General features: G+C 44.2%; 1 protein-coding gene across 3 annotated transcripts in view; it reads left to right on the top strand.

Moving 5' to 3' along the window:
• The window catches only part of ANXA4 (annexin A4), a 63,903-nt gene that overhangs the window by 31,348 nt on the left and 16,500 nt on the right, over positions 1-16,055 (top strand). For all 3 annotated transcript variants that reach the window (XM_087436624.1, XM_014791445.2, XM_087436625.1), the window contains exons 3-8: positions 3,280-3,367; positions 7,825-7,919; positions 10,501-10,614; positions 11,440-11,530; positions 13,822-13,901; positions 15,995-16,051. In XM_087436624.1, the coding sequence (XP_087292750.1) occupies positions 3,280-3,367; positions 7,825-7,919; positions 10,501-10,614; positions 11,440-11,530; positions 13,822-13,901; positions 15,995-16,051 (525 nt within the window). The remainder of the gene's footprint in view (positions 1-3,279; positions 3,368-7,824; positions 7,920-10,500; positions 10,615-11,439; positions 11,531-13,821; positions 13,902-15,994; positions 16,052-16,055) is intronic.

The following is a 16,055-nucleotide window of genomic DNA, read 5'->3' as shown; positions in this document are numbered from 1 at the left end:
TGTCTCTTACTCTCTGCTGTGAACTCTTAGCATCTTGAAAGCACACAGCACCAGCTGTGAACAGAGGAAGGTTTCCGGATGGGTCTGAACTCCATCAACATCTGGGCACCGAGAATATCACTTAGATCCTTCCCGCTGTGCAGCCTCAGCCGATCAAATGCACCACAGTGGCAGACACCTGACAAATTAAGGGAAAAGGGATGAGGCAGAACAATTTTAGAAAGTGCTGGTTATGACTGATTAGGCCGTTTTTTTTTTTTTTGTGAGGAAGATCGGCCCTGAGCTAACATCCATGCCAATCCTCCTCTTTTTTTTCCCTTTTTCTTTCCAAAGCCCAGTAGATAGTTGTATGTCATAGTTGCACATCCTTCTAGTTGCTGTATGTGGGACACCGCCTCAGCATGGCCGGACAAGCGGTGCATCAGTGTGTGCCTGGGATCCGAACGCTGGCTGCCAGTAGTGGAGCGCACACACTTAACCACTAAGCCACGGGGCTGGCCCCTGATTAGGCCATTTTTAAAGACAGAATTCGGAATATCAAAACATGGGTTGCTAAAGGGTTATAATAATGCTTAGTGTCAGTGAAGAGAGGCGAAGATACATTAAAGACCAAAGTTAGTTTGATTCTACCCTTTGCTGCTAAATCAGGGAGCCCAGAAGAGCTCCACTAATGCAGACTGCCTCTCTCTAAACTCAGTACAAAGAAAGGCAGGGCATTTCTTGGGTTACTGGTCTCTTTTCTTGTCACGGACACTGCGAGTTTCAGATTACGATTCCCTCTTGCTTTGGCTTCTAGGCAGAGAAATCTGTGGCTTCCCTCTAACTACACAGGCCCTTAAGATCTGCATTTTGGTTTCCTTCCCACCTCCCTGGCTCTACCTTAATTTTCTATGCTTTGTGCCCCATCACTGAATTTCTCCGTCTGTTTCTTTATTTTTTATATTGAGTTATATGTATTTTTTGTGCTGCTTCATGTAACATAAATAACACATTAATACATCAGTAAATACATTAGAAATACTCAGGGCACTTTGATGTTTATCAGTAAATTATCTCTAAATTATAATCCAACTGAGATGGTTCCTACTGGTCACTAACCCCTGTTTTGCTTGTTGATGTTTTCCATTTTTAATCTTTCTTTGCAGAGGGTCAGGCTCACTAACTTTTCATCCCTGGTACACATCAGAGGACGTCTTACTTTAAGGCAGGTTGATCATTTCCAGTGATGCTAGTCATCTTCTCGGTTGTCTAGAGTTGCTGTCTCCTCCTCATGACTTTCCATTCTCCCCTCTGCCCACTCAGTCAGGCTTCAGTCTCCTCCTTTCCATTGGAAAAGCTCTTGTCGGGGTCATCTGGAACCTCCATGTTGCCAAATCTGACTGTCCCTTCTGTGTCCTCCTCTTGTGCCTGCATCGGCAGACACTGACTCCTCCCCCCTTCCTCAGCATCTGGACAACACGCTCTCTTGGTTTTCCTTTGACCTCAAGGACTGATCCTTCTTGGTCATCCTTTCTGGGTTCTCCTTCTCTGCTGAACCTATGCTGCTGGAGAGGCCCAGACTGGTCCTAGCACCCCTGTTCTTCTCTATCTTCACTTTCTCCCTGGGTCATCTCGTCCAATACCATCCAAATGCCGATGTGTCCTAAATTTATTACTCTACACTCGACCTCTAGACTTAGATTGTATAACCAACTGTCCTTTTGACAACTCCACTTGGATGTTTAATGGGCATCCCAAACTTAATGATTTGAAAATAGAACTTCTAAATCCCACCCCTGACTGCCACCTCAAATCTGATAGTCCTCTTCCGGTTTTCCCCATCTGGGTAAATGGTACCACTCTGCCTGACTGCTCAGGGAAAAGGATTTAGAGTTACACTTGTTTCTTTTCTTCACCTCCCACACCAGTCCATCAGCAAGTTCTGTCGCCTTTGCCCTAAAACATGTGCTGAGTCTGTTTCTTTCCATCTTTACTATTTCACCCTCTAGCGTCATATCCCTGGATCTTGGCCCAGATTGTCAACTGGTCTCTGCATTTCCCTACAGCAGGCTGAGTGGACTTTTTAATATGTAAATCAGATCATCTCCCCCATCTGCTTGCTTAAAACCTGCCAGCAGCTTCCCACTGCACTTAGAAGAAAATATAAACTCCTTACCCGGCTTGTGAGGACTTCCTTGTTCTGGCCCAGCCCTCTGAGTTTCTGTCTTTCTTTCTCTTTTTAAAAATTTTTACCAGGGAAAACTGTAAACACATACAAAAATAGACTATTAGTAGTAGAATATTGAAAAGAACCCCTTTTACCTAACAATAATTATTAACTCATGGTCGATCTTGTTTCTTCTTTATCTCTACTTACTTCCCCCAACCTGTGTAATTTGAAGTAAATTCCAGACATCTTGTCATCTCACCCCCTCATCTGTAAACTATGTATAAGATTAAACTCTTAAAAAAATAAAATATAACTAATACCATTATCATACCTAAAAGTGTTCACAGTAATTCCTTAATGTCATCATATATCAAGTCGGTGTTCAAATTTCCAATTGTCTCATAAATGTCATATCTTTTTTACTGTTTGTTTGATTCAGGATCCAAATAAGGTTCACAAATTGTGATTATTGATATGCCTTTTTAATCTTTTTTAAGCTATAGTTCCCCTCTATCTCTCTTTTTTTAAATTCCCCTTGCAATTTATTTGTTGAAGAACCTAGCTCATTTCTCAAGTGGTGTTTCTCACAGTCTGGATTTTTCTGATTACAACCCTGTGGTGTGGGTTAACATTCTCCTCTCTCCTCTATTTATGGTAAATTGGTATTTGACTTGAGAGGCTTGGTCGGATTCAGGTTTGAGTTTTTGCCTTTTTGAGGGACAAAAGCTAGAAGCTTGTCCCAGCCTCAGGGCCTTTACCTTAGCTGTTTCCTCTGTCTGTAACACTTTCTCCTCCTTTGCATGGTCACTGCCTCATGTCATTCAGATCTCAGCCTAAATGTCACTCCTCAGAGCAGCCCTTCCAGGACCTTTCAATCTCCATAGCACTTCTCACCGCCGGGCACTTGGTGGAATATTTACTTGTTGGCTTGTTTACTGTCTGCCCTCTCACCCCCGAATTAGAACATCAGCTCCATGGGAGCAAGAGCCTCATCTCTCATGGTCACTGCTGTATCCCTAGCCCATGAGCATGTCTGGCCCATGGTAGGTGCTCAGCAAGTGTTTGCTGCATGAGAACCTCTGTGTTAGTAAGATGCATCCTCTCAGTCACATCTTTCTCTGTGTGCTCAGTCAGCCAAAGGAGGCACCATCAAAGCGGCTTCAGGATTCAACGCCATGGAAGATGCTCAGACCCTGAGGAAGGCCATGAAAGGGCTCGGTAAGTGTCCTGTGGAGGTGAACACTCCCTCATGTGTTGTCGCAGAGTCACACAGAGGGTGCTGTGTCCACTCGCAGATGTGAGTCGGTCTCACTGTAAAAAAACACAGTGGGAACAAAGTTTGCTTTTCAAGACAAATAAGATGGGAGGGCATTAATTTCACTTTTACTACAGAATTTTAAATTTAATTCACTCATTCTAGAGTTCCCCAATTATTTAAATCTGTTTTGGATTACAGCATTCTAAATCTATATATAAAACTTGAGAAATGTATTTGTTTTCCAGTTAGTGCTGTATGTGTGTAGTGCCATAAGGTTTACAAAGCACTTTCACAAATATTTTCCCAATGCAATATGCAACAACCCTGTGATTTAGTGAAAGCAGCTGTTGCTATTGTTATTTTCACCTCGTTTTACAGATGTGAAGCTGAGACCCAGATAAGTTAAGTAACATGGTAAATCACATAGTAAGTGGGACTGAGCCATGAGTCACACTTGGCAGAGCCCGTCTCAAGGTCGGGCCTGCAGCTCTAAGTCCATGTTCTTTCCCCTGAGTCCCTCTGCCTGTTGCTGCTGTGATAGGCATGCAGTGTGTGGGATTTCTTGTGAGAAGCCTATGTGTACAGGACCAGAAGGGTTTGTCTTCCAGTGCACTACCCTCCGGCTAGCTCCCCAAGGGCGGAGGCCTCATGGTGGCTGAGCACAGTCATGCGGGGTGCACTGCAGGCTACCCTGGCCTAGTCCCTTGTCTGGGTGGACATTTGGCCAGAGAAGTGTCCTCTGGTTTGTAGCTGCTATTTATTTATTGATTGATTGATTGATTGAGGAAGATCGGCCCTGAGCTAACATCTGTGCTAATCCTCCTCTTTTTGCTGAGGAAGATCAGCTCTGAGCTAACATCTATTGCCAATCCTCTTCCTTTTTTCCCCCCCAAAGCCCCAGTAGATAGTTGTATGTCATAGCTGCACATCCTTCTAGCTGCTGTATGTGGGACGCGGCCTCAGCATGGCCGGAGAAGCAGTGCGTCGGTGCGCGCCCGGGATCCTAACCTGGGCCGCCAGTAGCGGAGCACACGCACTTAATCGCTAAGCCACGGGGCCGGCCCAGTGTAGCTGCTATTTAGAATCTGCTTGAGATTTAGATAAAAACACTTGACTATGAGGCTTTATTTCCTAGTTTTTCTACCCAAAAGGAGTTCATTTTACTTAGCCCAAATGCTACTAACAGCAACAACAACAGGAACAATAATAGTGGACATTTATTAAGCTCTCCTACGGATTGGGCACAATTCTTTACGTGGGTTATCTTTTAACCCTGACAGCAGCTTATTTTACTGATGAGAAAGTTGAGGTTTAGGGAGATTAGCTAACTTGCCCAAGGTCTCAGAACTGGTTAATTGTTAGAGTCAGGATTCTAGGCAATTCCAGGCCGTCTGACTCCAGGGCTGGAGTTTAAGCCACTGTGCTGTCCTGCTGCCCACCTCTGAACAGAGGTTTTCTTTTTGTTTTGTTTTGTTTTTTGTTTTTGTTTTTTATGAATAAGTCTTTATTTATTCATTGTATTTTCTCAGAGAAGACAGAAGGGAAGGAAAAAAGGTCAGCATGTGTGTTACAAAATGATAGCAAATGGCAAAGAAGTACCCGGCACAGCAAAATCAACCATCAAACAAACACTCCCCAGTGACAGGGTTGCCAAAGCCCAAGGGGGCTCTGTCTCCTGCAGTTCAGGAATGAGGGCGAGGGATCAGGGAAAGAACAGACAGGTACATGCTTTCCTACCCTACCTCCCTCCCCGTAAATTCAAGATTTCACACAAAGCTTTGGTTTCTAGCAGTAAACATGGAGTTACATTCATCCGTCTCCTATTAAACAATCTTGTGGCCACTTTGACATAAGTTTCTTGCACCTGCATAAAAGTTTCCTGAGTGGCTTGGATATACATTCACCTTCCCTTCTTTGGTCTCCCGACCCCACTTTCTACATTGTTCTGAATCTATGTATCCTTCTCCTCATTTTCCCTTTTTCATAGATAAAGTGGAAAATGTACTTGGCCTGCCCTTTTCTCAGGTTATCGTAAGTCTTTGCTGTATAGCAAGAACACCGTAATTCAGAACGTGGACCACATGGCATTCAGAATTCTCAAAATAAGAGTTAGGAGACATTCAACATAACCAACCCTTTTCAGTGCTTGCTGTGTGGGGGCCAGTGCAAGGTGGCTGGTTGGAGGAGACAAGGATTATAGAACCTAGTCCTTGTGGTCAAACAGTCCATGGATGCTAGATGGCTAAGGCATGCACAGAAATAACTATGATCAGTTCATAATATGATAGCAATAGGAGGGGCACAAATAAGATCCCATTAGAGTTCGGAGAGAAGATCACATTCCATTTGGGGGCATCAGGCAGAACTCCTTGGAGAATGTAGAATTTGAGATAGGCCTTGGGAGATGAGTTGAGTTTCAGTAAATAGAGGTAAAAGAATGTGTTTCAAGTGAGTGGAATATCATTTGCAAAGGTGTGGATGAATGTGAGCATGGTCCCATTTTCCAGTTTAGCTGAGGCCTAGGGGAGTCACCGTAAATACATGGAAAGGTGGATTGCAGCAGCAGGTACTTGCAAAGCAGGAGTAGGCTGGTTGGGAGCTTTCTGAGAAGGCAAATACCAAAGGGAGGGCCTGGAGGTGCTACTGAGAAGGCCACCTAGAGAATCATGGACATGGTGGGGATGGCCCAAAGGCGTTGGCCAGGAAACAACAAACGCCAGAATCATGATGCTAAATGGATGGGGTTAGGGAGACATAAACCATTAGACTGATAATGAAGGAGGTCAGGAGAAAGAAGTGCAGTACAGTCGGGTCAAGTATAATAATTCATGAGCTGAGTCTGTGGGTCTGGCTGCCTGGTATCCTTTTGTGTGGGTATTTACAATAGTGAATGGGATATCATGGAGAGTCTCAAATGCCAGACTACAGTGCCTGTGGTAAATCCAGCAGACCCGGGGGGAGCCATTCCCGAGCAGAGGAGGGATACATTTTAGGAAAATGAATCTGGCAAGACTTTGGAAAGACCAAATAGGAGGTAAGATTACTAGTTAGCAGACTTTACAGTTATCTAAGAAGAGACCCCAAAATCCTGAATTGGAGTGGTAGTGGTAGGAATCAAAAAGAGGGGACAAATGTGAAAAAGATTTTAGAGTTAGATTTTGCATAACTTGGCAGGAAATTTGAATGTAGAGGAAGAGAGAGGGTAAAAAAACACAAAGCTATTTTGAGGGTTCAAACTTGACTGACTGGAAGAAGGGTGGTGTCTTTCACAGAAACGGGGTGAGCAGAAGGTGATGGACCTTCTCCCTGCAGCTTAGAGTTTTGAAGGAGAACAGGATGGTTGTATCTATTACCCCCTTTTCTTCTAAGAGACCAGAAAGTAGGTACCTAAGATATGTAAACTTAAAGTTCTGTAGCTTCCTCCCTACACCTCACATTTTTCTGGATCTCTGATCATGCAAAGAATAACTCTGATAAATCTATATTTTTTCATTTCTCCCTGAAATGTTTCAATAGAATATCTTCGCCCCAAATAGTATAAACAATGAGGCAACAGGAAACTCACTAAACATGTGTGAACATCCAGCTGTTACTTAGACGAGGGATTTTGAAAATTCAGAATATGAAAAATCAGAATAAAGTCCTCCTGTAAAAGTTGATGCAAGAAACAGGCAAACAAAACTTAGGACACTTTTAATTTGTAATTCATGTTGTAAAGTTTTAATAGGATATCACATCATGGGAATTTGTTGGCAGTTATAGAAAGGGAACCATCTGAGATCAGGAGAGGTAGCTTGGAGATGAAAAACACAATTACAGATCTTAAAACGCAGTGAATGCAGTGAGCGGCCAATTTAAACCCTGCGAAGTGCCAAATCAGTGAATTAAAAGACGAGTTTGAATTGTTTCAAAACTTAGAGGAAATGATAAACAGATAAAAACGAGGAAAGAAAAGGCAAGAACATGGAAGATAGATACAAGAGATTCAAAAGACATTATAAGAATTCCAGAGGAGGGGAAAAAGCATGATCCCAGTCAACACTTAATGAATATTTAGTAAGTTCTGGGCATTGTGCTAAGTAATTCACTTAATTGTTTTATTTAATGCTTGCAGCAGCCCTGCGGGGGAAAGTACTGTGATCACTCACATTTATAGATAAGGAAACTAATGCCCAGAGAAGTTAACTATTTGGTTCAGTGGTAAACAGCTAATTAAAGAAGAGGCTAAGACTCAAATCTAGTGTCTGATTCCCCCCAAAATAGACAGACCCTCTGAACAAGAACCTCTTTTCTTAGAAAGCTCTCTGCGGTGCTTGGGTTACTCCAGCGTCTGCAGAGGACACTGCAGACGTTTTTCTCATTCCTTTTCTCATTCCTCTCTCGAATCGCACTCACTCACTGTCTCTGCTCCATCCAGGCACCGATGAAGATGCCATTATCAGTGTCCTCGCCTACCGCAACACGGCCCAGCGCCAGGAAATCAGGACGGCCTACAAGAGCTCCATCGGCAAGGTGGGCCCGGCCTCTCTGCTCCTTGTTGACGAGGGACCTGTCAGGCCACAAGGAAGCAGGGGCCTCTTCCCAATCTAGATTCCTGAAGTGGCCCTGTGTTTTTAAAAGATGGATCCTTTGCCTTGTGTAAAGATGTGTATTTTCTCCACTATCCTTAGCCAGAAGTGATGTCAGGGAACCCTTGATTCATAGAACTCAAAGCCAAGTGTGGTCTTTTCCCCCTCAAGTCCTCACAGGGACTTGGTTGTTGAATGGGCTCAACCACCACCCTTTCGAGCGCCGAGCAGGGCTGAGCTTCCTGTGTGGTTTCCCTGAGCCTGATCGCTTCTTTTAGTCCACTGTGGATGAAGATCCTCTGAACTGACTAAAATATTTAAATCCAGTTTGTTTTAAATAGGCTCCAGGATTTAGGGTCTATTCTGGCTCTTCCACATAAACCCATTGGTAGCATATATTCATGCCTTTGATGACCCTCAATTGAGGGACACCCCCTCAAATTCTAGAATGGGGCTTTCTGTGTTTGTGTATGTATATTTTAGTAGCTTATGCATTCAGAGGTGGTTCATTCACCATGTTTTCCTCTTCCAGTTTGAATCCCACACCCCTCAGGAACCCTCTCTCAGTCTCATCTTCAACGACTCACTTACCAGACTCATTCCACCCAGTCTTTCCACATGGCTGAAAACCTATCTCTGTGATTAGTGAGAATCTTTTTATTGAGGAAACATTATCAATGAGTGTCTCCAGGTCTCAGAGTACGGTAACTATGATAAGTGCTTCTATCCTCGAGATACTTTATAGCCAGTCAGAGTCTCAGAGTACGGTAACTATGATAAGTGCTTCTATCCTCGAGATACTTTATAGCCAGTCAGACTGTGGCTGCTTCTCAAAGACAGCAATAAACTGCTGGGTGGGACAGGGCTGGCTCAGCTATTCCCCAGAGCATTCCGCAGCCTTGACTGGGCACCCCAGTAGGGAACAGGATTCTTCTGATCAGATTGCTTGTACTATCTTCTGGGTGTTGTAAACTCTTCTCCATCCCCGAAGAAATTTATTGAGCACAAATAACCATGAACACGCATGTGATGTGTGAACTGGAGACCTAAAGGGTGTTGCCACACACATTCGGATTGATTATCTAGCTTCAGAACTAAGCTAATCTGGTGGCAGTTTGTTAAGTTGACCAACATTAACAGATTACCTGAGCACTAATTTATTCATCCATTCATTTATTCATCCGCTATGTCTGGATGTAACATAAAAGTAGGCACAATAGATTGAAATACAGTGTTATGGAATCAGGTTTGTGGGAATCAAAGATCTGGACTTGAGTAGCAACTTAGCTCCTTATTAGTTGGTTGATCTTAAGTAGGTTCCTAAACTCTCTGACCTGTTCTCAGAGGAAATGTGAATAAATGTCTTTAGTATTTGGTCCTTTGTCCAGATAATTACATTTCTTTTTAGGAAGTGAGGCTTAAGAAATAATCATGAGGAGCCAGCCTGGTGGAGTAGTGGTTAAGTTCACGCACTTCCCTTTGGCAGCCTGGGGTTCGCGGGTTCGAATCCTGGGCACAAACCTGTGCACTGCTCATCAAGCCATGCTGTGGCAGCATCCCACATATAAAACAGAGGAAGGTGGGCACAGATATTAGCTCAGGGCTAATCTTCCTCAGCAAAAAGAGGAAGATTGGCAATGGATGTTAGCTCAGGGCTAATCTTCCTCACACACAAAAAAAGAAATAATCATGAACAATCACAAAGATACAACTAAACGTACGTGTATTGAACAGCAGGAAAACAGAAGCGAGACTGGTTAAAATTATATTGCATCTACATATAGAAATTTCAGCAGCTGTTAAAAAATGTCATAGGTGAATATTGACTTGGAACATATTCAAGGTATATTGTTAAATGAGCAGATTCATTTAAGTCAGTGTCTACAAATTTTTTGATCTCAGGACCCTTTTACACTCTTAAATTATTGAAGACTGGTTTTATGGGTTGTATCTATTGATATTTACCATATTAGAAATTAAAATTGAGGACGTTTAAAAATATGTATTTCTTATTTGAGAAACAACAATAAACACATTACATGTTAATATAAATAATTTTTTTTATGAAAAATAGCCATGTGTTCCAAAACAAAAAAAAAATTTAGTGAGAGGATTTGCGTTGTTTTACATTTTGTAAGTTTCTTTAACATCTGGCTTAATGGAAGACAGCTGGATTCTCATATCTGCTTCTGTATTCAGTTTGTTGTGATATGTGGTTTTGGTTGAGTATCTGAACCAAATCTGGTCTCCTATGGACATATAGTTGGAAAAGGGAGGAGTATTTTAATAGCCCTTTAACATAATTGTAGATATGTCAAGTAACCTTTGGAAAACTCCACTGTACCGTGGTGATAGAATGACCATGTAAGGGCAAATAGTGTCTTAGTGTTATTGTAAAGATAGTTTCGACTTTGCGGGCCCCTGGAAAGTGTCTCGGAGACCCCAGGTGTCCCTGGACCACACTTTGAGAGCAGCTGGTTTAAGTTACTGTGGCAGTTAAGCGGAGCTGCTTTCTTGTGTTGCAGGACCTGATAGACGACCTGAAGTCGGAATTGAGTGGCAACTTCGAGCGAGTGATCTTGGGGATGATGACGCCCACCGTGCTGTACGACGTGCAGGAGCTTCGAAGGGCCATGAAGGTTTGTGCTGCTCCTCTCATGCTCTCGGTGCCACCAGTGCAAACGCTGAGGAGCTTTCTCAAGAAACTGTGACAGTGGCCATCTGAGAGTGGGGAGGGTGAGGTACGGGAGAAAGATTTTCCTTCATTTATGACAACTTGAAAACATGACATTACATTATAGCAATTGTAATTTAAAAATTGTTTTCCAGAAGTTATGGAAGCTTTTGCTCTTTCCTATGCCTCCAGGGGGAGTGATTACGGTTGTGCTTTTGGTGCAGTTCCAGAAACTTTCTTGTCGTGTTAGCTACTTTTGAGATATGAAACTATGATTGATACGTTGGGGGCCTCTCGTCTCCTGTGGGCCCAGAACTGGCAAAAAGGGTTCTCTCCCTCCCTAGATGCTGGATCCACTGTGCCCTGGCCCCAGGGTCTGCCAGTTTTAATGACCAAGTATGAAATTCAAATACAGTTACCCTCCTCAACCATGTCAATAAATACTCAGCCTCATGGAAGGTTCTGGGCTAGGCTCTTGGGTAAGCAAAGAGTTAACAGTCTTTGTCAGAAGATTCTGCCCTTCAAGGGAAAAGTGCAGAGAGGTCAAGGAAAGATTAAGTCCCCAGAGGGCAGAAACTTTCCCTAACCTGGCACATTAACCAACCAATAGTAACAGCCCATAAATGTTTGTTATTACTACTAATAATTATGGTAAACACATTGGAATTTGGGCAGAACAATTAAAAATTAGCAAATCCTGTTGCTAGATCCCTGAGAATTGTCTTCTGTGTCTGCGACTCAACTTTGTAAACTGGCTCATAACACCCTTTCCTCTGGGTTTCGTGTTTAGGGAGCTGGCACGGATGAGGGCTGCCTGATTGAGATCCTGGCTTCTCGGTCGCCGGAGGAGATCCAGCGCATAAACCAGACCTACCAGCTTGGTATGTAGCATCCTCAGTGGCCTGGCTGAGGTTTTGCTGTGATTTGAGAAGTAAACTAGCAGTAAACTAGACTCTCTTCGTAGAAACACTGACTGTGAGGGATCCTCAGTTCCAAGCTCTGCTTTCAGGCAGATCCCTGTCTAGACAAATGACTGTCTGTTGGCTTCTCAACACTTCTCAGGTGAAGACGCCTCTCTGCTTAGGCTCCGCAGTGCAGTGTTGTATTACCCTGAAAGTTGGCAAGTTGTTCCTTGTTACCAAGCAGAGAATCAAACGTGCTTGTTCAAAAGTGGTGGCACCAGTGAATCCTAGTGTTCCAGGGAATGGCCTGGGGGTGCTGTCTGGCCCAACTTCTTACAGCCAGACTGGACCATATGTCCTCCAGCCTTCTCAGAATGATAACCATTTACTCCCTTCTTAAAAATCTCCAGACGGGGCCGGCCCGGTGGCGCAAGCCGTTAAGTGCTTGCGCTCCACTGCGGTGGCCCGGGGTTCGCCGGTTCGCATCCCAGGCGCGCACAGACGCACTACCTGGCAAGCCATGCTGTGCCGGCGTCCCATATAAAGTGGAGGAAGATGGGCACGGATGTTAGCCCAGGGCCAGTCTTCCTCAGCAAAAAGAGGAAGGATTGGCAGATGTTAGCTCAGGGCTGATCTTCCTCATAAAAAAAAAAAAAAATCTCCAGAGGATGATACATATGAAAAGCCTTTAAAACATACATGCCTTTTTGCCATGAGAATGTAATAAAAAAAAATGCACAAAGGTTTAGATCCTGCAGTGTTTATTTATTTATTTTTTATTTTATTTTTTTCCCCCAAAGCCCCAGTAGATAATTGTATGTCATAGCTGCACAGCCTTCTAGTTGCTGTATGTGGGACGCAGCCTCAGCATGGCCGGAGAAGCAGTGTATCGGTGCGCGCCTGGGATCCGAACCCGGGCCACCAGCAGCGGAGCGCGCGCACTTAACCGCTAAGCCATGGGGCCGGCCCTGCAGTGTTTATGTGATATTGTTTATATTAGCTAAAAATGTCCAACAGTAGCAGATTGGCTAAACAAAATTTGATGCACCCACACCACAGACTATTATGTAGTCATCAAAATGTGTATTGAAGGATATTATTAAATTACATTAAAATGGTATGGCATATGGATAAATGAAAAAAGACAAATCATAAAATAGTATGCTATGATCCCATATTTTTAGGAAAGAAAAATAATTGGTCCATGTGGGGAAAAATGAGGAAGGATATTCACCAAAATGTTATCAATGTTTATTATTTTGGGGTGATTAGATTATTGTGACTTTTTTTTTTCCCCTCCTTCATTTTACTTATTTGTTTTTTCCTAAGTTTTCTGTAGTAAACATGTAGTACTTTGGTAGAAAGAAAACAAAACAGTAAGAGTTTTTTGGTAAGTGTTCAGAGCGGGAGATTCTAAACCTTGAGAGTTGGGTTCTAGCACCTGGATGCCCACGTCTGCTGAATGCAAGTCTTCTTCCCCTGAGGGCTGTGAAGGGTTGCAGCTTCTTTGGGGAAGCTCTCGAGCAAGTGATATGGCAGGGAAGGCACATGCTAGAATGTGGGCCTGACAGCACCCTGCTTGTCCCCAAACACAGGTTCAGAAACTAGACTCTCTTTGCCTGTCTCTGTGCCGATCATCAGTTGCTGTTCTCTGTGTCACGTTCAGGAGAGACCCCTGGACAGTAGGCACCGTAGAGTGAGGATTACACCCAGCCTTCTTGACCTCCCATTTTTTTTTTTTTTTTGTGAGGAAGATCAGCCCTGAGCTAACATCCATGCTAATCCTCCTCTTTTTGCTGAGGAAGACCGGCTCTGAGCTAACATCTATTGCCAATCCTCTTCCTTTGTTTTTTCCCCCCTCCCAAAGCCCCAGTAGATAGTTGTACGTCATAGTTGCACATCCTTCTAGTTGCTGTATGTGGGATGCGGCCTCAGCATGGCCGGAGAAGCGGTGCGTCGGTGCGCGCCCGGGATCCAAACCCGGGCCGCCAGTAGCGGAGTGCGTGCACTTAACCACTAAGCCACGGGGCCAGCCCTCGACCTCCCATTTTGAGGAAGAGGAACATCTCGTTTCCACTGTAATTACAAGCTAAGCTTATCTTGACCATTTTACCAGAGTTTAGTTTTTGAAAAACTGTGTGTGGGGTGAAAAACCTCATGAGGAGCTGCTTCAGCAAACAGGTTGGTCCTGGAGAGGACAGAAGGCTGTGGAGTGTGACAGAGTATTGGGCAAGACTATTCTGATGTAGCTAATTTTACTCTTTTGCTAGAATACGGGCGGAGCCTTGAAGACGACATTCGCTCTGACACGTCGTTCATGTTCCAGCGCGTGCTGGTGTCACTGTCTGCTGTGAGTGGCTCCCTCTGTCAGCTGCTTCTGATGGGGGTTGGGTTTTATTGAGATGCCTACTCTCTGTCCCCTTTTCCAGACTTGCTCATCCTTTCAATCACCCAAATGTGAATACCCCCCAGGTCTTTTTCTTGGGCCTCTCTGTTGTTTTATCTTCTCTCCTTTAGAGACTCGGGCTAGTCATATATGCCCAATTGTTCTAATTTATATTTACAAGTACCTAATACATGCCAAGTAGCCTTATTACTCAGTGCATTGAGAATTAGGAAGATTTAGGAAGAGGCAGTTCCTGGGCTTTAAGAGTTTATTTTGTCATAAGGGAATATATCAAGTACACAGGTTGCTATAATAAAGGCATGAAAAATAAGTGCCAAAGGAAAGGTACAGAGTAAAAGGAAGATTCAAGAAGATTTTGGTTGCAGAAACAAAGAAAAGACTTCATGACAGAGGTGCTGCTTCAGAGAGGACGTGGAGGGTTGCTAGGATTTCGGGAGGCAGAGGTGTGGGTGGGTATACTCCAGGCAGGAGGAACAGCAAGAGCCAGCCAAGGAGGTAGGACACAGGAATATTCTGGGAAGAACTGGCTGAGCAGTTGGGCTGGTAATTCTAGGAGCAAGGTGGAAGGATGAACTGGGATTCTGTGTTGGGAGGAGTTTCCACTTTCTTTGAAGCGCAGTAGGGAGCCCCTGAAGGTGTGGAGCAGTCGAGTAATGTGATTGGAACTGCATTTTCAGAAGAGTAATGTAATAGTGATGTGTAAGATGAATTGAACTAGAGGCTGGGAGACCAGGTAGGAAGTTACCTCCATATTCTCAATGAGAAATAAAGCAGGACTGGGCTAGCGTGGGAGCAGGGTGCCAGAAAAGAGACGATGGGTCCACAAGATATTTCACATGACTTCCCAGTTTTATCTTTATCCCTGCCCTCCTTCCTGAGTGCGAGACTCTCATTTCTCACTGCTATTGGATGTTTCCTTATGGACATTCTACCATTGCCTCGAATCAGTCCTCCTAAACTAAACCTGAACTCATTTTCCCTCCAAACCAGCTCATCTTCCTGACTTGCCTGTTTCTGTTAATTTTGTTGCTCTTCTTCTGACAACCAAAGCAGAACCCCAGAAATCATCTCCAACTCCCACCTCGCTCTGTCTCTGATATTTACTTAATAATGCCAGCCTGCTTTTCTTATTTCCTATCCATTTTCTCTTTTCCTCTCAGATTTACCACTCTTCTGAGCCATGCATAGACTGTAGAATATTGAGACAGCATAGCAATAAAAATAGTCTAACAAACCAGAGTAGCCTTTTGTGTCACTCTGTAGCATTCCTTGAAGCCTTCAACTGTGCTCTCCCCATGAGCTGGTATTGGTGAAGGGTGGGGGCATTTTCATGTGCTCCTCAAGCCTCACTGCTGGCCCACATTCTCTCTTTTTTTTTTTTTTAAATAATTTTATTTATTTATTTTTCCCCCAAAGCCCCAGTAGATAGTTGTATGTCATAGTTGCACATCCTTCTAGTTGCTGTATGTGAGACGCGGCCTCAGCATGGCCGGAGAAGCGGTGCGTCAGTGCGCGCCCGGAATCCGAACCCGGGCCGCCAGCAGCAGAGTGCGCGCACCTAACCGCTAAGCCACAGGGTCGGCCCTGGCCCACATTCTCTTGATTCTCCTCTTTCCCAGTCCCTATTTGGCAGAAGTGATCAGTGTAGCTTTGCCAGTTAGGAAGGCCCGAGTCAGCTGGGAAGACCCAGGAATGGGAGAGGGGAGTCGGGGAGAGGAGGAGGCAGTAGTGGAGGGAGCGGTCAATAGGCAGCATTCATTCTCCTTCCCCTCTGCTGGCAGAGACACCCATGTAGCATTAGGGAGCCACACCGGGGCTCGCCCTCTGGTAATGTTCTCTAGGCGCAGATCAGAGCTGTGGGAATAATGCACATTCAAAAGACACCTGTCCTCTCTCCCTAGCCTGGAAGTGTGACCCCTAGTGGCATTCTGTCTAATGACCATGTGCTTTGGTTCCCAGACATTCTATCTTAACAGTGCCCCCCAGTCGTCATAGATACTCTCTTATTCTCTTTGGTTTGTTTCTCTTGTCCTCAGGGTGGCAGGGATGAAGGAAATTATCTGGATGATGCTCTCGTGAGACAGGATGCCCAGGTTA

This window comes from Ceratotherium simum, chromosome 11 (assembly GCF_057802395.1).
Source record: "Ceratotherium simum simum isolate JZ-2026a chromosome 11, ASM5780239v1, whole genome shotgun sequence".
Classification (NCBI taxonomy): Eukaryota; Metazoa; Chordata; class Mammalia; order Perissodactyla; family Rhinocerotidae; genus Ceratotherium; species Ceratotherium simum.
Note: the sequence above shows the minus strand (reverse complement) of the source record. Positions and strands in the feature narration are given on the sequence as shown.